Here is a 22,789-nt window from a genome sequence, read left to right as displayed (position 1 = left end):
GAAAAAGAACCACATAGCATTGAAATGGTAAACAGAAACCTTCCAAAACGATGTAACATATTTCTAACAAAAGGAAACAACTACAGTACCTTCGATTTATCCACAAAAGACTAAGGAATGATGAAGAGGAGCTATTTCATTCACAGACTGTGAATCCTACAGCTTACTACTTTCCAAATGCATATTTTTGAGGCATGAAAAAGTGAAGCAGCTCCTGGGGTGGTGAAAAGGCTGCTGGAGGTGGTGGCAGGTGACCAGGACTCCGGGCCTGTGGCTACCTCTGCTTCCTGGCTCCGGGCTCCGACGCCCCCTCAAACACTGTGGTCAAGGGTATTAGCCACCTTCTAATTGCTGAATCCAAAGGGCATTTTGCAGTCACCTCTGCCCGACCTCTCATCCACAGATGATGTAACTGTCCACTCTTTCCTTCTTGAAATCCTCTCCCCCCTCAGCTTTGATGACACCTCAACCTCAGCAACTTCAGCTTCCTCATCAATCCCTCTGAGGCTCTCTAAGGCTGTGATTTTTTTTTCCCCCACAGCTGTGGAGCAGCTACTGTGTACAACATTGTGTGTAAGCATTTTCTTATCTTTTTTTTTTTTTTTTCAGTACTGGGGCTTAAACTCAGGGCCGCTACAACCCCAGGCACCCCTCCCCTTTCTAATTTTTTTTTAAAAAACAGTTTTGGTAAGTCATTAATTTGCCTGGGCTGGGCTCAACCTTGCAATCCTCGTGCATCAGCCTCCCAGAGTGCTGGGATTACAGGCGAGCACCACCACACCCAGTTTATCAACTCTTCCTCCTAACTCTGGGAGTGCAGGATTACTGGTTCCATATGACAGATAAGGGGACCAAGGCTCAGAATTGATTAAGAAATCCTCATCCAAGGTAACAAAACATAAATAGCAGGACTGGCCCAGTACAGGTAAGTTTGAATGGAAAGCCAAGTTCCTACCTATGAAATCATAATCTCTCTTTCTTAGGCAGCCCTGCCCTTAAATAGAGGTGCTCTCCAGACTTCTGTTTTGGGCTCCTTTTTCTTCTCTCTGCCCCTGTCCCTGCAAAGGACTTTTCCTCAGTTAATTCCTCTATGCTCACTTCAACCCAAACCTGTCCCTGACCCTTGACTGGTTCTAAGATCTCTCCACTTGCATGGGCTGGGGTGACCTTACAGAGGAGAAATGGTGGACTCCCAACTGTCACTGCCTTCCTGATGATCGGCCAATCCAGTGGTTGTTTAAGGACTGGGTGTGTGACCCAATTCTTCCCTTGAAGGGGAAGATGTCAGAGGAGATTTAGTTAACAGTCCCTTTCCATTCAGAAGTTGGGCTTTATGATACTGGAGTGGGAACTACGAAGAGAACAACTTTGTCTGATACCAACCTGAGCAGGACAGAGCCTGGGATCTTAGTGTCCTGCTGATTGTGCCTCATCGGGGACTGGGGATTTCAACTATGTTTAACAATAAATTTCCACATTGTACAGTTTCTTGTCTCATTTCATTATGTCATTGTTGTTGCATGCAACCCAAAGCACTCTAAGTGATACATCAAAAAGCATTGCTTTTTGGTGCTGCTGGGGATGGAACCCAGCACATGCTAAGGACCACTGTGCTACTGAGCCACATCCCAGCTCCATCATTAAATTTATCATTTCTTCTCCCAGAGAGTCTTTGTCCTCTGACCCTGTCTCTGTTGATAGCACCGTGACCCACCCAGTCAGTCACCTAAATCAGGAACCTGAGCTTTATCTTTGACTCTGCCTTCTCCCCTGAACTCCCGAATCCAAATCTGGATTAAGTCCAGCAAATCTTACTGTTGAAATCTCTCATTGTTTTCCCCCAATAACCCTCTCAGTGTCCTTTTCAGTTTTTTCTTTTTTTTTTTAACTGATCTCTCCCCTTTCTCATTCTGACCCAAGCCTATATACACATTGCCCCCAAAGACATTTTTAAAATTCAGGAAAAATCCTGAATTTAAAATTTAAAAATCCTGCACCTTCCTTGATTATCATCTGTAAATGACTAACCATTGTCTTCAGGAAGAAACTCAACCAATCTGTGAGGTTCGCAGAGTGCTTCAAAGCAGCTGGGTTCCCTGTGCCCTCATCTCCACTGGTCTGCTTGGACTGCAAGTCTAGCCGTGTTTGCCTGGAGGTCACTGCTCCTCTGTGTCACTGCACGTGCTGCTCCCTGACCTGGGATTCCCTTCCTGATTTGCCTCCTGGATGATCCTGCCTGGTCCTAATGTTCTCAGGCACCTGGGTTTGCTTCTTTGACAACACAGCAGACACAAACTTCAGGTGGGCCAGAAGTGTCTTTCCTGATTGTCATCTCTCTTTTTGATTTTCATGTTGAACCAATACCCTAATTCAATCTTAGTGTTGGGGACGGGGGTTTACCTGGCCTCAGGGCATCTGTTCATTATGTGTTGCCATAGAGATAACCCTGGTTTTCTTCTTGGCCCCTTTGAGTCCCACGGACATCTTGGCAGTGCAGGCCCCAGCTGGTGTCCCTGGTATCTCTGTGAGGTGACCTCTGGCTCCGTCTGCACAGATGCCCAGGTCCCTGCTCCTGCTCTGAGGTCTTGCAACCTTCCCGGGGCCCTGTTCGGGGCAGGCTCCCCTGTTCTCTGGCCCCAGTACTCTGGCTTGTGAGCTTTGTCTCCTGTACCCAGCATCTGAGAATCCGTTTCCTGTCTGGAAAAACCCTCTTCTCCCTTTCTGTCTTTCCAACGTCTGTCTACCCCCCACTGCCTTTCAGTTCCCCTGTGGGAAGTTTGAGAGTTTAGAATTTCAGAACTCAAGAGGCAGAGACTGACAGGTCTTTTGCTTCTACTGTTGTCATATTTCCTCTTCCAGACAGAGAACACAGGCCCAACAATCTGGTGGAGAAAGCAGAAAACACAAAAGAACAAGGAGCGACAGATGACCAATTATGCTCACCTCACAGCCACACGGCTCCCGTTATCTGCTCACCTGCCTGGTTCCCTCAGGCTGTGAATTTCCCAAACTGTCCTCTACCTCAGCACTGCAGTGCTTGTCACATGGCACACAGTAGCGACCTCATACATGTCTATCAAAACCAAAGTCAGAAGAAAGAAGAAGAGAATGGGCTTTGAACTCAGGAAACCTAAGTGAATCCTGTCACATGCCTTCCTAGCTGTGTGACCCCCAGCAAGAGACTTCACCTCTCTGTTTGCAGTGTGAGGTGGCAGGCAGCAGGCTGGAGAAAGCACAGAGAGGTGAGGCACAGCTGTTCTTCAGGGATATGTAGTTAGTACTTTCTCCTGTCCTTAGCCCTCCCAGATACTGGCTCAGTTTGGCCAGTTCTGCTCATTTTCCAGGCTGCCCTCACTTCGTCACGTGCTTCTCCTGCCTGCAAACCTATCGTGTGGACTCATGGATTTTTGCTTTTCTTTGTCCAACTGGCTCCCTTTCCTTCCTCCAGTTAACAATTTTCAGGATTCTTGAGTTCCAGGGATTTGGCTTCTGATGACCTAAGAAGAACTTGAAATTCTAGTTCTACCACACCCTGACTGTGGCATGTGGAACAAGTGTCTGTCACTTAGTTTCCTTATCTGGATGGTGGAAATGACAATAACTAACTCATTAGCTCCTTCTGACCTGATCTCCAAGACCTAGAGCTAGTGCCAGGGCTCAAATCACAGCCCAACCACTGTCTGAAATCGGGACTCAGAGCAAGCAACTAAACTCTCCTGCCTTAGTTTCCTTATTTCTAACCAGGACCCCATAATAGAATCTACCTCACAGGGCTACTGTTAGCGTTCACTGAGTTAAAACACCCAAGTGCTCAGTGCTCACCTGAGTAAACTCCATATATGTGGCCAGGGAAAGCTTCTTTTAACTCCCCACAAACTCATGATGTGTACAGGTGTTTGCAAGGGCTGGTGTGGCAAAATACTACAGAACGGGCGGTTTAAATCATAGAAAGGGATTTCTTCACAGTACTGGGGCTGGAGTCCAAAATCAAGGTGCAGCAGGGTTGGTCCCCTCTGAGCCCCCCTTGGTGCTCGGAGGGGGCTGCCTCCTGCGCATCCTCACCTGACTTTCCTCTGTGTGCAGTGCTGATGTTTCTGTGTGCGAACTTCTCCTAGGGCCCCATGGAGGACTGGGCCTGACCTGCCTGAATTTAGGCCTCACTTTACCTTAATTGCTAAAGAACCTATCTCCAAATCCAGTCTGTTCTGAGGTGGCAGGAGCTAGGTCTTCTACATATGGAGTTTGAGAGGACACAATGGAGCCCAAAGCACAAACAGACCCCTCTATTAGCTGTTCCTGTGAGTGACTCTCAATCTTTTTAATTTAATTTTATTTTATTCTTGAGGTACTGGAGATTGAACCCAAGGCCTCATGCATACTAGGCAAGTGCTCTACCCTTGAGTTGGTCCTGCACCCCCCACCCCCAGTTCTTATTTTTGAGATAAGTTCTCATATGTAGCCCAGGCTGGCCTCAAGCTTGCTATCCTTCTGCCTCAGCCTCCCAAGTAGTTAGGATTATAGGTGCTTGCCACCATACCTGGCTTGATCTTATTCTTATTAATAAATGCCAAGGTGTTTAATTTGTAGGGATCCCATTATGGCATAGCAGAAAGAATTGGCAATTAGAAAAGCAGGCTTTTGAAGGTTGGGCATAAAATCTGGTCAGTCACAGGAATTATCTTGGCCAAATCACATACCCTGCCAGAACCAGGTGGCTTCACCCTGACGAGGGGGACAACAGTAATTCATACAGGAGGGTGGCTGTGAGGGTTAGGGCAACAGTGTGTGTGACAGCGCTCTGTCACCTCCATGCCCCTGGAGTTTTTCCTCTGAACATAATTGACAGAACTAGGTGGATAGTCTTTTCTTTCCATTCTTGAAATTCTGTGACAGATTCTAAGGATGAAGTATCAAGAATAAGCTGCTGGGAGCCTGGCATATGCCTATATTCTTAGCACTCTGAGAGGCTGAGACAGGAGGAATGCAAGTGACTTAGTAAGACCTTGTCTCAAAATAAGAAATTAAAACAGTGGAGCTCAGTGTGAAGGCCTTGGGTTTAATGTCCACGGCCACCCCTGCTCCCCGCACTGTGCCCCAAGCTGCTGAGAACTGTAGTTATATAAAGGCAGGAAACCATACCAGTCCTAGGGAAGGAATGAAGCCCTGCCACCCCATGGGTTCAAGTTTCATGTGTGCGCAGACCTGCATTCTCATTGGCCCTCACCACAGCAGCACTACTGCAGGGCGCCATTCCTTGCCTGTGTCCTGGCCCCCATGGCTGCTCTGCTTTGGCAAACCTGATAGTAAGATGGACCCACAAACTGCCAGAAGACCCATATGTCTTGGAAACCCAGGACTCCTCAGTTAGAAGGGACCCCCAAACTTTTTACCTCTGCCTGCCTTCCCCAGGGACTCTCCAAAGGCAGGTTGATCTTTCAGTGCTTTAGAAGTAGCCCAGTGAAGAAGGAGCCTAAGAGATGCTGAGTTGGAACTCAAACTCTGACTCTGGCTTCAGGGACATCACTGACTCTATTCATCTATCAAATGGGGATGTTGCCAATCAGTCTATCATTCTGTTATTTGATTCATGGCAAGGTACAGATCTGCTAGCAGTCCTGAAGTCCCCAGGTAATGCTGGATGCCAACAGCTGACACAGCCAGCTGCTAGACTCACCACTGCTGGCCTCCACCTTCTGGTGCTGGACATTGTAGACTGACTCTACTGGGTGCTGGTCTCTGCTGGTGATATTCATTGCTGCTGGTCTCTAGGGGACATTCAGTGCCAAAAGCCCCTAGTGTTTACCCTCTTCCTTTTGAATTGACCACTATGTCCTTACTATCCTTACAGGATAAGAATCTCAAATAGATTAACAAGGATTTTTGGAATTCACACTATCCAAGAAATAGATCGGGAGCAGGTTTATACCAAAGCTATTTTAACAGGTCCTATGCAGCAGCATGGTAGGAGGGAGCCCTCCTAGACTAACCAGAGAAGTGACTGGGGAGTGCTGCTTATGTAGCAGCTGCAGCCTTGTGATTGGTCAGAGCACAGGCCTGTGATTGGTGCAGGGCCCCAGGACAGTCTTGGTTGTCATGCTGTGGATACAGTGAGGAGAAGGTCTGGAACTAGGGAATCTCCTGGAAGGCTAGGTGTGGGCCCAGATCCCTCTCTCCCTGATCTTAGCCCTTCAAAAAGGCAACAGTGGCATCTGAAGGCTGGAGTGGGGGAGGGACACACGCTGACACCCATGTTGGAGTGGAGTGGAGGAGGGTGGCTGTGAGAAAAACAGGGAGGACACTGAAGTAAGTTGTCCCAGTCCATTGCGGGATGAGGGGTCCAAAGGGAGGGGTTGAGGAGGGGCATTACAGGCACAGGCCAAGCCACGCCACCCTCCAGCTGTTTCTTTGAAACAAATTCTTGCTAAATTGCCAAGGAGCCTCAAATTCTTTTTTTTTTTTTTTTTGGTACTGGGGATCAAACTTGGGACCTTGCACTTTCGAGGCAGGTGGCGGAACCACTGAGCTAAATCCCCGGCCCTTCAAATTCTTGATTTCCTTGCCTCAGCGTGCCATATAGTAGTTGGAATTATAGGCCTATGCTACCACACCCAGTTTATTCAGTTTTAAGAGGGTAGTAGAGGATACAAGTACCAAGGGTACAAGATTGATCCCAGGACTGAAAACAACAAGAACAAAAACAAATTAAAGCCAGGCATCATGGTACATTCCTGTAATCTCAGAATTTAGGAACCTGAAGCAGGAGGATCACCACAAGTTTGAGGCCAGTTTGGGCTGCATAGTGAGTTCAAGTCAGCCTTAACTATATAGAGAGAACTTGTCTCAAAAAAAAAAAAAAAGATTCAGGTGAAAAACAAATACTAAATTATGGAATACTGAGCCATGATAAATGTGTAAAGAAAAATAAAGCTTACGATATTCTTTCTGAGGAGGAGACAGCTAGCAGACACTTGGACAATAAGTGACATGGAGATACCCAAGGGAAAAAAGAAGAAAGGCAGAAAGGAGGGGCCCAGCAGGGCAGAAAACAGCTAGGGGCCTTGAAACTAAAGCTGAGCTGGGGGTGGAGAAGCTGGAGATGGATGAAGTTTAGTGGCCTTGAAGGCTAGGGTCAAGATTCTGGATTTTAATCTAAGTGTTGTGAGAAGTCATGGGAGCATTTTGAGCAGGGATGTGACTCACAGACATTTTTGAAAGATCCCTCAGTCTACTGTTTGCAAAAGAGACTTTGAAGAATCATGGCACCTAGGTAGCTAATGGCCAAACAGTTCCTATGCTCCTTCCAGAGACAGGCATGGGGTACACTTCCTGTTGTTGAGTGCGGTTACGTGACTCTGACTATGATGTTGTGGGCACAAGTTATCTGTATTACTACTTCCAGGCCATGGGGCGAACTCATTATGAGGCCTGCCAGAGCTCCGTTTCAGTGACCAATGATGTTCATGGTAGAGACTCAGTCAGCCTCTGACTTAGTCAGGCTGTGGCTGCCAGAACAAAATACCTCAGACTGGGGAACTTGTAAAGAACAGAAGCTCCTTTCTCACAGTACTGGAGCCTGGGAAATCCACACTCACGGCACCAGCACCTGGTGAGGACCTATCTCAGCCTCCAAGATGGTGCCACACGTGCTGGATCCTCCATAACGGAGGAACATATCCTCATGTGGCAGAAGGTAGAAGGTAAAAAGGAATAGACTCACTCTGTCAAGCTCTTTTATAAGAGCATGAATCCATTCACAAGGGTGGTGCCCTTCTGATTTTAACACCTCCCTCAACGCCAGAGGAATCAATCAGAGATTTGTAGGGTGTTACTATAGCATGACTGAGCATATCCTGACAGGTCCTGGGTGCAAGAGGAGAAGGAGGGAGGCCAGTGAGCTTGGATTGGAATCAAAGCAATGCAGACACTAAGAGGTCAGATTCAGGGTACACATTGCGTGCAAAGATGTGCCGATGAATGATGTGGGGCATGAAGGAAAGAGGAGTCAAGGGTAACTCCTAGGATTATGGCCTGGATTCTACTTGAGAAGACATACAATTACTCACAGTGCCAGGCACACAGCAAAACTACTCAAAGCTAGTCATTGTGGTTATCACTTTAAGAGAGCAAGTAATATGGAATGGAGAGATGGGAAACTTTTCAGTCCAGAATGATGAGAAGTCAGGTTTACTGGGGTATAATTATATACAGTAAAACCGAACCTTTCCAGTGCACAGGTTTTTTGAGTTTTGAATAATACATTTCATCTGTAAGCACCTCCACAATCAAGATGTATTCTATTTCCATCTCCTCCCTATTATCTTTTGATGCCCTTCCCAGGTCTCTTTTGCAGTCAAATCCTCATCCCCCAACCCTTGGCAAACACTGATCTATTCTCCATGTCTATAGTTTTGTCTTTTCTATAAATGAAATCACACAGTACACAACCTTTTGAGGCTGGCTTCTTCCCTTAGGATAGTGTATTTGACATCCACCCATGTTACATAGGCCAGTAGTTTCTTCCTTTTAATTGCTGAATAGTAGGCCACACCATGGATATACCGCAACTTGCTAATCAGCGGCAGCTGAAGGGCATTTGGGTTATTTTCAAACCTAGGTCCCTGAGAATAAAGCAACTGTAAGTATGTGAGCACAGGTTACTGTGTGAACATATGCCTTCATTTCTCTTGGTAAATCCCTAGGAGCGGGACTGCTGGCTCATATGGTGAGTGTGTGTTTAATATAATAAGAAACCGCCAAACTGTTTTTCCAGAGGAAATGCACCATATTGCACTCCCACCAGCAGTGTGGGAGGATTGCTCCACATCTACCCCAGCGCTTGGCATTGTCAGGTTTTTTGATTTAAGTTGTTCCCACATACAGTGGTATCTCAGTGTGGTTTGAATTCACATTTTCCCTAATGAATACTGATGTGGAGCATCTTCTCCTGAGCTTACCAGTCACTCATATGTCTTCTGGTGAAAAGTCCATTCTCATCTTTTTGCTCATGATTTCATCACGTTGCTTGTCTTCTTGCTGCACAGTAAATGTTCTTCACATATTCTAGATACAAGTCCTTTATCAGATATGTTTTGCAAATATTTTCTCCAGTCTTTGACTTGTCTTCATTTCTTGTGTCTTTCCAAGAGAAATTTTTAATTTTGATAAAGTCTAAACTATTAACTTTTTCTTTAACAGACCTTTTTCCTGGTATAATTTCTAAGAAATTTTTGCCTTCCCAAGACCACAAAGATATCCTCTCTCCCTCCCCCCCTCCCCCTCCCTTTTTAAGACTAGGTCCTCTTATGTAGTTCAGGCAGGCTTTGAATTCACTATGCAGCCCAGGCTGGCCTTGAACTCTAGATTCTCCTGCCTCAGTTTCCTGAGTGCTGGGATTATAGGTGTGCATCACCGAAGTCAGCATTCTCCTATATTTTCTTCTGGGAGTTTTATGTCTTACACTTAGGTCTATGATCTAGTTTAATTTTGGTAAATGATCTGAGGCCTAACCCAAAACAATTTTGACTTGTGACATTTCCTACTGTGGAAGAGGCAGATCAATATGACTTCACATTTCTGACAAGTGAATGCACATGTCACATTGCAACTGACTGCAAAACCTGGTTAAATTCTAACAATGATGGTCGGGGATGATCCACCTTCCTTGGACTTGGGTTGCTTCTTCAGAAGTCTATCGCATTTTCGTCTCACTCACCAATGTCCCCAGTGATACCAGAGCACATCCTGAGTCCTTACCTGAAATGACTATGGAAAGGCGTCCTTAGGTTCTCCCCAGGTTCTAAAGTTCTGCAGGTAGTTAGCTACTACAAGAAGCTATTTTCTCTCTTAAACCACTGAAGGGACAGACATTCTTAGCAACTAGGATTGAAATTAAGCTTTCTAGCTCCTGCCTTCTTGGGTGGCTTTTCCAGTCACCTTGTCATATATTCTTTTTCCTTTTTCCCTCAGTTGCCATAGACCTGAAAGTTTCATTAAAGGCATTGAGATCTTGATATAGGACCCTGAGAACTTTAAGGACAAACTCAGTGAGGGGAGTAGGTTGTGGAATCAACACAGAACTGTAAACTGATAATTTGGCCAATTGAGGACATTTTAAGAAAGACAACCATTATATCTTATTGGTATCACTCCATTAAAGAAAGGATATTGACCAGTTAGTCGGGAAGCTGAGTCAGGAGGATCACAAGTTTGCGGCCAGCCTAAGCAACTTAGTGAGACCCTGTCTCAAAGTAAAAAATAAAGAGGGCTAAGGATGTAGCCCAATGTTGGAGTGCCCTGGGTTCAATCCTCAGTACCACACAAAGACAAAAGGAGAGGAGTTATTAAAATTAGTCAAATTTTCTCCAAGAAAAGAAAAAAATGGGGAGGAGACAATCTCAGAATCAAAATTAGTTCTCCCCCAAATTCACCATTGGTAATGTACTTGTACATAGGAAGTGTTCCTATATTTGCCCCTTATTTTCCTCATCACTGCAAAGTATTGGAAATCTCAGCCTGGACCAGTTTGGGACTTGGACCATCAGGAATGACCTGGGTGGGGCAGGGGTAAGGCCCCCGAGGTATTCTGGAGAAAGGCTTTTTCACTCTCACTTGTTTATAACACCTTTATTGGTTCAAAGTCCCACACTTAGTGAAGTTTTCTTCAGGTTTCCTTCCTGGGAGTACCAGTTACACATTTCAAGGCAGGTGAAGCAGGTGAGGAAGCTGAGGTGTTAACTTTCCAGACCCTTCCTGTGGCTTGCAGCTGTGGCTTTCCCTTCTTTGTTGAGCAGGAGAAAAGAAGGATGTCCACTCCTGCTGACCCTCCTGGCCCAACTCCTAGGTCATTTTAAAGGTCCTCCCCAAAGGAGTCTGCCTCTCCCAGTGCCTCGTTCATTAAGGCAGAGACAATCTTTATCTATTTTTTTTTGGTGCCGAGGATCGAACTCGGGTCCTTGCGCTTGCACAGCAGGCAGAGAAACCACTGAGCTAAATCCCCAGCCCACGGCAGAGACAATCTTGAGCAGATAAGATTCATGGCAAACCCATCAAGAGCTTCCTTGGAGGATCAAAAGCTTACTCCTAGCTCATCCCATGCTGCCATTTGGGATCTAGCCAGAGCTTCCTCTCTGGCCTCTCTTCTTTCCCTGACTCCAACCACAGCTGCTCGCCTTCAGTTCCTCCAAAGCATCACAGCCCTGAATACTCTTGCTTTGTCTTTTCCTGGGAAGCCTTCATTTTTCCAGGGAACTCTTACGACCTCACCACGCTGCATCAATGCCTTCTCTTCTTTAGTATCCTCTTACTTTGAATCCTTTATTTGTCTTTGTAGCAAGTGTCACAGTTGTAATTAATTACTTGTATAATTCTGGTCCCTTGAGTAGATTGTGAAGTACAAAAGGTCAGGAATTAAGCCTATCTCTCTAATTTGATCTTCCAGATTCTGGGGTTTTCTTTAGGCACTATTCTAGGGTCTTCATATATAATAGCAGAGGAAAAAATACAACAACAACAACAACAACAACAACAAATCCCTGCCATAATGGATATTATGTTCTACCAGGGCAAGAATCTGCTAAACAAGGTAGATGGACAGCAGGGTATGTTGTTGATGATACATGCCAAGGAGAAAAAGGAAACCATAAATTGAGGACTTGAGGCATTGCATTTTGGGCTTGTGTTATGGCTTGTGTCTAGATGTCCCCCCAAAGCCTCATGCAGTCATAGGTGGAGTTTTTTCAGAGGTGCTGGATCTGGAGTGTGTAATGCTAGAATTGATTCATGGTGCAATGCTAGGCTCAAGGGCACCAGGATTAAGGGTGTGAATGCTACCCACCCTAAGTAGTCTGGATAAGATAAAAGGGGCAGAAAGACCCTGTAAAGGTCCCTTGCTTGCTTGCTTTTGCTGTCTTCTTGTTATGAACTGTTTCTCCTCTGAGATGTCTGTCTGCCATGACACCCTGCCTTGGAGCCAGCCGATTATGGACTGAGACCTCTATAAACTGTGAGCTAAATAAACCTTTCCTTTTTTAACTTTGGGTGTTAGATATTCTGTCTCAACAACAAGAAAAATAACTAAGACAGCTGGTATATGAAATTCTTTGATTGAGAGACCAGAGGAAACATCACTGAGAATGTGACTTTTGAGAAAAGACCAGAAAGAAGGGAGGGAGCTTACCATGTAGATATCTGGGTAAAGGACATTCTAAGCAGAGGGAGTAATAAGTCCCAGGCCCTCAAGGTAGTAACTGCTCTAGGGCCAACAAAGATGCCCGTGGGAGTAAAGTTGAATAAATGCGGGAAAGGAAGACAAAACTCGATGTTTTAACATGTCAAAGGTTCTAGCGGAAGAAAGAATGGCTGTTGTCAAGAAATCAACCAATAACAAATGCTGGAGGGGATGTGAGGGAAAAGGAACCCTTCTCCACTGTTGGTGGGATTGTAGACTGGTGCAGCCACTGTGGAAATCAGTGTGGAGATTCCTCAAGAAACTAAAACTAGAGGTTCCATTTGCTCCAGTTATTTCCCTTCTTGGTATCTTCCTGAAATAATTAAAAGCATCATACCACAGAGATATATGCACACCCATGTTTATAGCAGCACAGTTTATAATAGCTAAATCTTGGAAACAGCTCAAATGCTCATCGACCAACAAATGAATAAAATATGCATACATATATATATATATATAATGGAGTACTACTCTGCCATAAAGAAGAGCTTGAGACATTTGTAGCTAAATGGATGCGCCTTGAGATGATACTCTTAAGTGAAATAAATCAGACACACAGGTTTAAATACCACATTGTTTCTCTGGTGTGAAAAGCTGAAAGTGGAAATAAGGACTAAAATATATAATAAATATTGGGAAATGGGAAGAAAATGTTTAAATGGGAAGGGGAACAAGGGAAGGGGGAGGGAGAAAGGAAGGAAGGGACAAAAAAAAGTAAAAAAAGAAGGAAAAAATGGAAACAAAGCTTTTGCTTACAGGGAGGGGAGCAGGACTTGGGGGGGGGAGGAAAAAAAGAAGAGGTGGAATATATTATGTACCAGTGCAAATTCCCTATGATGAGTGTTATCATTATCTTTGTTTAAAATATACCAATAAGTGTTCTGCTTTAAAAAAAAAAAAAGGTTCTGGTTGAGTCATTTACACCAGACACTTGCTGTAGTGGGGTTCTAACTAGCATCTACACTGAAAACACCAGTTTCAAGTAGCTTGCTTAAAAGCAGAGTCATTCCTTCAAATGAAATATGAAGTGGAAGACAGGAAGTAGAGGACAAGGAGGAATTGTCACCTGCCACTCGTCCACTTACTCCACATTGGTCGAAGCCAACTGCTTAGAGGAGGTTTTGTTGGCCACCTAGCTCTGGCTGAAACTTCCCTAAAGCCCCCTGGTCCAGAGCACGCACTGCGTTAAATTGGGGTGACTTCCAACATCTGAATGAAATTGGAGCCTCCACAGTTACAGCACTGAGGATTTCCTAGAAGTTAGCTATTTATTCTGGAACCTCTCTTTTCTTAAAAATATTTTGAAAATTATTTCTATTTTGGAAGAAAAAAGGTGACACAGGCCAAAGATACAAGAAGATATACTGAAAAAAAAAAGCCAATGTCCTATGAAAAAAAATAAATTATGGTATAGCTGCAATGAGGTTCTACACAATTAAGTAAAGAAAGAAAAATGAACCACTGATGTAGGGGCATAAATGTGGAGGAATATTATAAATTTTATGTCGAGCAAAAAGTGCCAGCCAGATACAAGAGTAGATCCCACGCCATCCAAGGAAATGACCTTCATGAACAGACGAAACTAATCTCTGTTGACAGAATTTGGAATACTGGTTACCTGGCACAGTATGGTGGGGCAGGTCCCAGGGAGGATGAAAATGTCCTAGTATACCTTTATCTAGATTGTGATACAAGGATGTCAACTATATGCAATGAGCTGCAAAATGATCTGAGTATTTTATTTCTATAATATTAATAATAATAATGAAGTCAGTCTCCTTCCCCCACCCTGTGACTACCAGCTCCCTGTCTGGAGACCACTCCTCCAGTGGGATTTTTGTTTCTTTCCGTGCTGATGATCTAACCCAGGATCTTCCCACAGGCCAGGCAATAGCTTTACCACTCAGCTATACTTCAGCACACCAGTGGAATTTCTTTTTCTTTTTGGATTTTTGAGACTGGGTCTTGCTATGTAGTCCAGGCTGGTCTTGAACTCACAATCCTCCTGCCTCAGCTTCTTTCACCCTGGAATTACAGGTGTGCACCACCACACCTGGCTCCCAGGAATTTTTCTTCCCTTCTTCCCTCTTTGTGGTACTAGAGATTAAACCTAGGGCTTTCACACTAAACTACATCTCGAACTCTTTTGAGACAGGTCTAAGTTGCTAAATTCCCCAGGTTGGGCTCAAACTTGTGATCTTCCTGCCTCAGGCTCCCATACTGCTAGGATCACCAGAGTGCAAAACACCCACCTGGGGGGGTCTTTAATGCCCCTTTTCTCTCAGTACCTTCTTCACAGCAGGGACAGAGTTCTGGGAGCATGCCAGAGACACTAGAGGCTGCAGGGTGTGGCACTGCACCATGGCTCCTGTGCATGGTCCTCAGCTTTCTCAGGTCCCTATGTCCCTAGGGTTCCACTCCTCCTTGTCTTCTCCTCTCCTCCCTCTCTTCCTGGGAAGGCATCTCTGGCAGCCAGGGACAGGGAGGTTGATGACCCTTGCTAAACAGTTTTGCTCCTCCTGGCCCTCCTGGGTGTTTCTGGCTGGAGGAGACATTGTCACATTGTCTCCTCGTTTATTCTCTCCCTTCTGACGCCTGGACTGGTCCTAAGACTTCCCGATTTCAGAGTCAGGGAGCTTTCCAGGTCTCCTGTGGAGGCAGGGGTGTGCTTCCCTTCTGTGGGACGTGCTGATAACATCCTACTTGGCGTTTGCAAGTTAACCCAGCCTGGGCTCTTCCTTATCTTCCCTCTACACCCCATCCCCACCCTCTACTTCTAGCACCATCCTGGGTCCCTGTCCCTCCCCCCATGTGGGGCTTCAGCCCCTTCCGAGTTCGTGCCTTTTATCTTGGGTCCTCCCCTCCCTCTGGCCTCAGCGCCTGAGGGCAGAGGGTCTGGAGTCGCATTCTACTTAATTTGGCTAGGGCCGTTCTTGGAGCAGCGCAGAACGTGAGGGGGTACTAATCGTTCCCCACCTTCAACGATTTTCTAACGTGGGGAAAATGGTGCCCAAGCCAGGCCCAGGCGCTTCCCAAGTGCCAGGCACCAATATAAGTGCTTTCCATCCATTGTGTTTGACTTTTCCAAACAATCCTAGGAGGAGGGTTATTAGCCTCATTTTGGAGATGCAGGAGCTGCGGCACGAGGTTAGAACATGGGCATGTGGTCGTCAAGATTTGAATAGCAACTTCTCTTGGGAAACGCCCTATTCAGGCTGGTGGGTGGAGGGAGTTGTCCGAAGAAGAGTGGGCGCCAAGCTCAGGGTTTGGCCTCGGGGGCTCTTAGTTACGCCACACCTTTTCTGCAGAGTTCCCTCCGGGGTGGGGGCTTTGGGCTAGGGTCACGACTGGAAGCAGGGACTTTAGAAGCGTTAGATACAAAGCTCCGCGTGGCAGAGGAACACAAGTGCGGAGAATCGCGGGCCAAAGGAGGCCCTGCTGGCTCTCCGGGAATTGCAAGCCTCGGGGGGGGGGTCGCGAGCGGCGAGGCTGCGGGTGGTCCCCGCGGCGCGCGCAAACTGCGTGGAACTACTTCTCTGGAGCGTCTCCCGGGCCTGGGTCCCAGCGTTAACCCAGCGGGGCCGTTGCACAGGGTACCAAGCCCTTTGCCAGCTCGCGGGCGCGGCCACGTGCGCCCCGCAGAGCTCGCACGCACCACCGCGCCGGGCCGCGGGGCCACGGGCAGGCACGCGCGCCCCCCGCGCGCACACACTCCCGGGCACGCACACCGACGGCCCGGCCCACGTCCGCCCCGCCCCGCCTTTCCCCCCGTGCCCCGCCCTCGCGGCGCCGGGCGCCGTCCTCCCATTGGTCGCCTGGTGCGTGACGCGCGGCGCCCGGCCCCGCCCCTCGTCAGTCACTCGGCGGAGGCGGCGCTGGTGGGGACTAGTCTCGTCCGGAGACTGGCAGCAGCAGCGGCGGCGGCAGCGGCGGCGGCGGCCGGAGCTAGAGCTCGAGCCCCAGCGGCTGAGGGAGGGCGGGTGGGCGCGGGGGAGGGAGGGGGCCGGTCTGCGAAGACTCTCGGACAGCGTTTCTCCTCAGAGCGGCGCCGGGTGCGGCTGTGGGGGGGCTGGGGTACAGCCCATCCATGACCATGGGCGACAAGAAGAGTCCGACCAGGTACCTGCTCCGAGCCGAGGGGGCGGAAGGGGCGGGCGGCGGGGACGGCGGCGACTAGGCCCCGGAGCCACCCGGGCGGGGGGAGGCGCGGCTAAGATGGAGATCCGGGGGCGGGGGGAGGCGGTGGCGGCGGGAGGCGGTGTCGCTCCGGCTCGGGGCCGGCGGCCGCGCGCGCCGCAACCATGGCGGCGGTTCCTCAGCCGCCCTCCGCCGCCGCCGCCACTCCTCCCAGACAAAGGGAGATTTAACCAGGTGGGGAGGGAGGAGGGCGGGCGCGAGCCTGGGAGGGAGAGGGAAGGAGAAGGCCCCCCCCCGCCCCCCGCCGGCTCGGGCTGCCCCCGCGCGCCCCCTCCAGATCCGGCCGCGGTCTCGCCCGGCCCCCCCGGCCCCGCGCCCGAGTCCATAAGTCCGCCCGCTTCCTGCGCCCGCCGCGGCCCTTCCCGGGCGCTGCGCCGCCGACTGGCGTGCGAGGCGAGGCGGCCGGGCCAGGGCATGCGGGGTGCTGGTGGGGCGCCCGGGTCCTGTCCCCGCGGCCTCTCCCGGACCCCGGAAAGGGTGGGTGGGTGGTCGCCCGAGCGAAGTTTCCTGCGCTGGATTCCTGCGAAATTACGACGGCTCACCAGCGCCTGTGTTTTGTTTTTTCTCTTTTTTCCTGCTTGCTCTCTTCCTCTTTTCTCCTCTTTATTCTACTCCTCATGCCTCCGAAGGCCAAAAAGACAAGCAAAGCCTGCCGCAGACGAAGGCTTTTGGGATTGTAGCGTTTGTACCTTCAGAAACAGCGCTGAAGCCTTTAAATGCAGCATCTGCGACGTGAGGAAAGGCACCTCCACCAGGTACTTGAAGATTTGTGTTACCTTTTGTTAAAGGACTTTTTTTTTTTTTTTTAACTTAGGGGGGAGAAAGGTAGTGAGCTATACTTTCTATCCTCTTTACAACTTGTTGATTACTGCTTTCTCAGTGTCTGGGTTTGAATGAGGTGTTTTGGTTTGTGTATTTCGTGTTGGGTGCAGTGCTTCTTGTTCACTAAATGATTTATGGGAAGGAATTTTCCCAGCTTTTCCTATTTCAGACAGACACTGAATTTGACACTTGCATCCTTCGGCGTGTTGGTATTGGCTCAGAAAGAGAGGAAGCAGTTCTATTGCTGTGGATTATAGGACACTAGACCTTTTTATTTTTGCCATGTGAAAAATGGTTTTAATTTGCCTGTCCTGAGTGATTTTTCTCTTCTCTTGAGAAATTTAATGGTGCTGGTACAGTAAGGCTGGTTGTGCCTTTCCTGTCCTGAGCTGCAAATGTCTGTTATTTTCTTGCACTTGAAAATAAATGTTGGGGTTTTAATAAAGTGTATTGTTGGAAGGCTAAGTTGTGAATTTATTTGATTACTTTAACTGAAATGGTGAGGATTTTGTAAAATGATAAAATGAATAGATCATTGCAGTTTGTCTTTAAGGCTGCAGTATGATAAAAAATGTTGACTTTTCATAGTGATAAAGGTTCTAAACTACATGTGATATCAAAACGACTATTTTAGATTTAACGTTTCAATATACTTGGAATGAAATGTCAAAATTGATTTTTGGGGTCTTCTGGTCATCTTAACGTTTATTCTGAATTTCAGTGGTATTAAGAGTTTGAAGTGAAACTTTTTAGTGTCATTTAGTGGATAGGCTTTGGCACATGGATGAAAATGAGACAGTGAGTTCTTATTTTTAAAGTTGATTGCCAGAACTCTAATCAGGTACTTGGTTTTGAATTGGTGGTGTTCTGGTATGACCGTTGGGTAGTACTCTACAGATTGAACAAGATGTTTCGAGTGACCTTCCTGTTAAGGTTTCATTGCTTTATTTGTATCTGGGATTAAGTAGGGTAGCTGACAACCTAAAACCATAAACTGGGATCAATTGGCCCATTTACTGGTAGAAATGGTCTGTGAATTCCACTAACTCTTAAGGAATGAGAGGTTTGAATAAAACAATTCAGTCATTCCCCATAAGTAGTTTTTTTAAAAAAGTAAATTCGTGTCAACTTTTTGTATCGTAGACTTAGTTAAAATGAAAAACCTAAATTGGTGGTTTCATAGATTTTGTTTTGCTATTTCAAATAGGGGATTCCATCAGATGGCATGAGAGTTTAGAAATATATCTGTTACTTAAGGCAATAGTGATTGTGTATTATTTATGAGTAATGTTTTTTACATGTAGAGTCCCTCAGAGGCCAAACCTCTTTATTGTGGTTTTGCTTTGAGTGCACTGTAGATGATGTTCAAGTAAATGACTAGGAAACTCGTAGGAACTTGAGTCTTACTACTGGTGAAGAGTAACTTAAACCAAATTAAAAAGTTTATATCTGATTTATTGCTGGGAATAATTATCTCATAATGAAATGCACTTTAGTTTTTACATGTATTTAAAAAACTTGACTCATCAACTTTTTGGAAGCACGTGGAGGGTTTTGACTTTTGAAATGTTTAGACTTTTAAGAGCCACAGATGATGACAGTGAAATTCAGTTTTAAACAAATATATTGTTAAGATATTTTATTTTTTTGGTTGAGACAGAATCTTGCTATGTAGTTCAGACTGGCCTTGAACTCACTATGTAACCCAAGTTGGCCTTGAGTTGGTGGTGATCCTCTTGCCTCAGCCTCTCAATTGCTAGGATCACAGGTGTGTGCCACCACACCGAGCTGTTCAGGAAAAAGGAACTCACATAGTATTTTAGGGTGTTGATGTAATTTTTTTGATGTCTGCCATTGAGTAGGATTTGAACATTATTTCACAGATCTGAGAACTATAATTGCAGGATACTTTTACGTGGCCTAAATTTATTTTATTTTAGTTGTTGTCAATACTTAGTGTTTTAGATCCTCTTAGAAATTTTTCGTTAGAAATGCAAATAATATTTTGACTTTCTTATGTTGTGGATGGGCTTCATGTGGGCAAATGAATCTGATAGGTTTTTATCCTTTCCTATCCACTATAGTTCCTTGGTTAATTTGTTTTACTGGTTTACTGCAGTGCTTTTTCTTGGGCCTTTTTCTTGCAGTTATTTTGGTACATCAGCAGTTCGGTGTGAAATAGACATTTTCTGTCCGGTGTTGTATTAGTCAGACTTGGTGTTGATGGCAGTAGAATATTTGTTTGTTGCAAAACTGGTGATCAAACCCAAGGCCTTTGTTCACCCTAGGCAAGCATCCTACCATTGAACTACAACCCTGTAGTTGGGTTTATAGGCAAAATTTTTGATTTTAGAGTAATTTGTTGACTGGCACAGAAGTTGTGTTTTATTGCTCTAAACTAGTGTTTTATGTTTTGTTAGCCTTAGCCAATTGGCTAGCTTGTGGTTGTTTGGCGTTTTTGATCGTTATTGTCTTTATTGTCACCATTTACCAGACAAGCCAGCAAAAACATCTTTAAAGTAGTGGTAGTCCAGTAGGACACAGGGCTGTAATTGGCCTTTGGAGGCAGTTGATATTCCTTAATTTGATTAGAGAAATACCACCATTCATCCAAAGAACATTTATTAAATTCCAAGGAAGTAGAAAATACTGCTGAAGGCATTAGGGGAAGGGAGGAGTAGTGTTAACAGGATGTCAGGACTTGAACCCAGATAACTATAATCCAAATTACAAAGACCCTGCAAATTTGAAGGGCCTGGGTTGGGTCACCAGGTTTGTGGGAAAGAGAGGGAGAGAGGGAGAGAGGGAGAGAGGGAGGGAGGGAGGGAACAAAGTGGGATGACTTTGGAAACCAGTTGGAAGGATCTCCTCGCCCCCATTTCTTTTGGACAAGGAGAATTTCTACAGAATCACCTGCTAGCTCTTCACTAGTACAGGCATGTGTGTCTGATATTTTTTAATTCTGCAGGTGTAATTATGAAGATGATTCAGAAATGAGGACTTAATGTGTTTTGAGCATCATAGAACAGGGAAAAAGGAACCTCCTAAAGTCCTCAGGGATATGTTAATGGAAAAAGGAGGGAATTCAGTATGTGTTGTCTATTTGGACTGGGCATGGTGGTGTGCACCTATAATCCCAGCACTCGGGAGGCTGAGACAGGAGGATCACCAGGAGTTAGAGGTTAGCCTGAATTACTAGTGAGTTCAAAACTAGCCTGAACAACATAGCGAGACCATGTCAAAAGACCAAACAAAAACAAAAGTCAGTCAAAAATAGGGTCTACTTGGAAGTTTTGAGGGCAATAGAGAGCTGTATTTCTATTTTAGATGTATCATCAAATATGTGTTGGGTGTCTGGTACAATACTTTGGTATAATTCTTCCAAGTATATTGTCCATCTCTGTTGCCTTTGCTTGTTATTACTTTTTTAAAGCTTTGTTGAGGCATGGTTTACATATATAGGTAGTATTTATCCTTTGTAAATATAACTAAGCAGGGTTTTTTTGTGTATGCCAGGGATTGAACTCAGGACCTTGCACTTACAAGGCAGGCATGGTGCCACTGAGCTAAATCCCCAACCCTAATTAAGCAGTTTTTAAAGTCATTTTAAAGAGTTGAACAGCTGTCACCACAATCCATTGCCATCACCTTACTTTTGATTCCTCTTGTGCACATACTTCGATGTGTTCTAAAGTCTTTTAACATGGGCACATGGAGGAGTTTTAGGCAACCAAGATTGTTTTTCCACAATGCTTATATACTCTAATGCCTTGCAAGGTGGAAAAGGAGCGTGTGCGCGTGTGTGTGTGTAAGTGTGTACGATAGCATATTAGTGGGAAAGAAACACTATCCCTTGCTTAGGTGAAAGCCAAAGTGGTATTTCTCATCCTGCTCTACCAGCCTCAAGAAAGAGGATATACCAGCTTTTAAAGGAAGAAAATAAAACCCTACAAATGTACAAATTTACTTAACTGTTCTGTTAAATTGAAATTCTTAAGTGTTGGGCATAATGACTTACTAGACCTGGTGATAAACATACTGTATTTTCTTTTGTGGTTTTTCTATTTCTCTGAATGCAATATCTGTAAAGTAAAAACTGTAGCTGGGTGCAATGGTGCATGCCCATGATCCCAGCATTTGGGAGGCTGAGGCAGAATGATCTTGAGTTTGAGGCCAGCCTAGGATAAGTAGCTACTTTGAGGCCAGCCTGGGCTACATGGTGAGATCCAGTCTCAAAACAAAACATTGGTATATATTGATGAGTGTTTCTTTGTCAGTAGAGGTGTGTTTTTACCTTTAAGTACTGTTTAAACTGTGTTCATTTGAAAAGTTGGAGAATTTTTACTTTGGTTAAGTATTGTAGATTTGGAAGTTTTCTAGTGAACTGTAGATTTTATTATGGTGTTGAATTGACGTCATATTTTAATACTTGAGTAATTGAATACTGCTCCTGTGAAAATTTATTGTTTTCAGAGCTTTTTGTTTTTCTTTTTTTGAGAGTACCTCGCTGTGTGTAGTCAGAGATGGCCCTGCATTCATGATGTAGCCCAGGCTGGTCTCAAAACTCACAGCAATCCTCCTTCCTCAGCCTCCCGAGGACTGGGTTTACAGGCGTGTGTCACCATGCCTGGCTGTTTTCAGAGCTTTAACTATAGACAAGTAAAATGAGGGATGTTACTTTGATGTGTAACACAATGTCTAACTTTAAAAAAAGTTGATATTCAGGATGATGAATTGCACTGGTTGAGGAAGCAGATGTTTTGTGTATAAAGCATTTCCTTGGTAACTTTCATTCTTTGCATTTGTAATTTGAACTTTCCCCCTTAAATTCAGATACCCAACAACTCACAACCCTGAAATAGTCATGGAGTGCTGTAGAAGTTTTGTGAGAAAAACGACATTATGTGATCTTTGCTCAGAACTGCAGAAGGGCTTTGTGTGGTGATGCTTTTCAAAAAGGAGAACTTCCGGAAAGGACTGGAGGTCTCCATATTAGCTACAGGCCTCTTGGCCTGTGTTCCTGGGAGGCCACAAGAGTGCTTTGGGCCTCAGGTCACATTGGTTTTGTTGTAGTGTTTGTCTTTCATAAAAATCTGCCATAAAACACGTCAAAAAATTACCTCTGCCTTTCAGATCATCAAATGTTACCAGACTTTGCAACCTCAGGCGAGTGCAAAAGCTGGCACAGTTTTAAAGATTACTCTTACCCAGGAGTGGAGTAATGTTTTGTTTTGTATTTGCTCTTACATTGGACTTAACTGATTTATTGGTCCTGACTTGATCTTAGGTGTACTTGGTGACCTGAGAGTAAATTACTGGGTAGTTGTGGTCATTTCACACGTTTTTTGTTGAGCACACAGCCATCTGGCTCTGGGTGTACAATGGTGGAACGATAGACAAGTCTGTGTTCTCATGGAGCTTGAGCTACAATGGAGAGGAAGAGAAAATAAGTGAACGAAACAAAACAAGAGGTAATTTCAGCTAGTGACAAGTACTATGAAGCATAAGTAGAGTGTTGAGAACTGAGTGGAGGTCTGCTTT

General features: G+C 45.6%; 1 protein-coding gene across 1 annotated transcript in view; it reads left to right on the top strand.

The window, feature by feature from the left end:
- The first annotated feature begins 16,219 nt into the window (after positions 1–16,219).
- Positions 16,220–22,789, top strand: part of Rybp (RING1 and YY1 binding protein) — a 94,100-nt gene continuing 87,530 nt past the window's right edge. The window contains exons 1-2 of the mRNA XM_004854209.3: positions 16,220–16,348; positions 17,056–17,181. Coding sequence (XP_004854266.1) covers positions 16,317–16,348; positions 17,056–17,181 — 158 coding nt within the window. The 5' untranslated portion in view covers positions 16,220–16,316. The remainder of the gene's footprint in view (positions 16,349–17,055; positions 17,182–22,789) is intronic.

Source organism: Heterocephalus glaber, unplaced genomic scaffold, assembly GCF_053883595.1.
Source record: "Heterocephalus glaber isolate CG9 unplaced genomic scaffold, H.glaber_assembly_v1.0 deba00001472, whole genome shotgun sequence".
NCBI classification, from domain to species: domain Eukaryota; kingdom Metazoa; phylum Chordata; class Mammalia; order Rodentia; family Bathyergidae; genus Heterocephalus; species Heterocephalus glaber.
The sequence above is the reverse complement of the archived record's forward strand: the minus strand, read 5'-3'. Positions and strand labels throughout refer to the sequence as shown.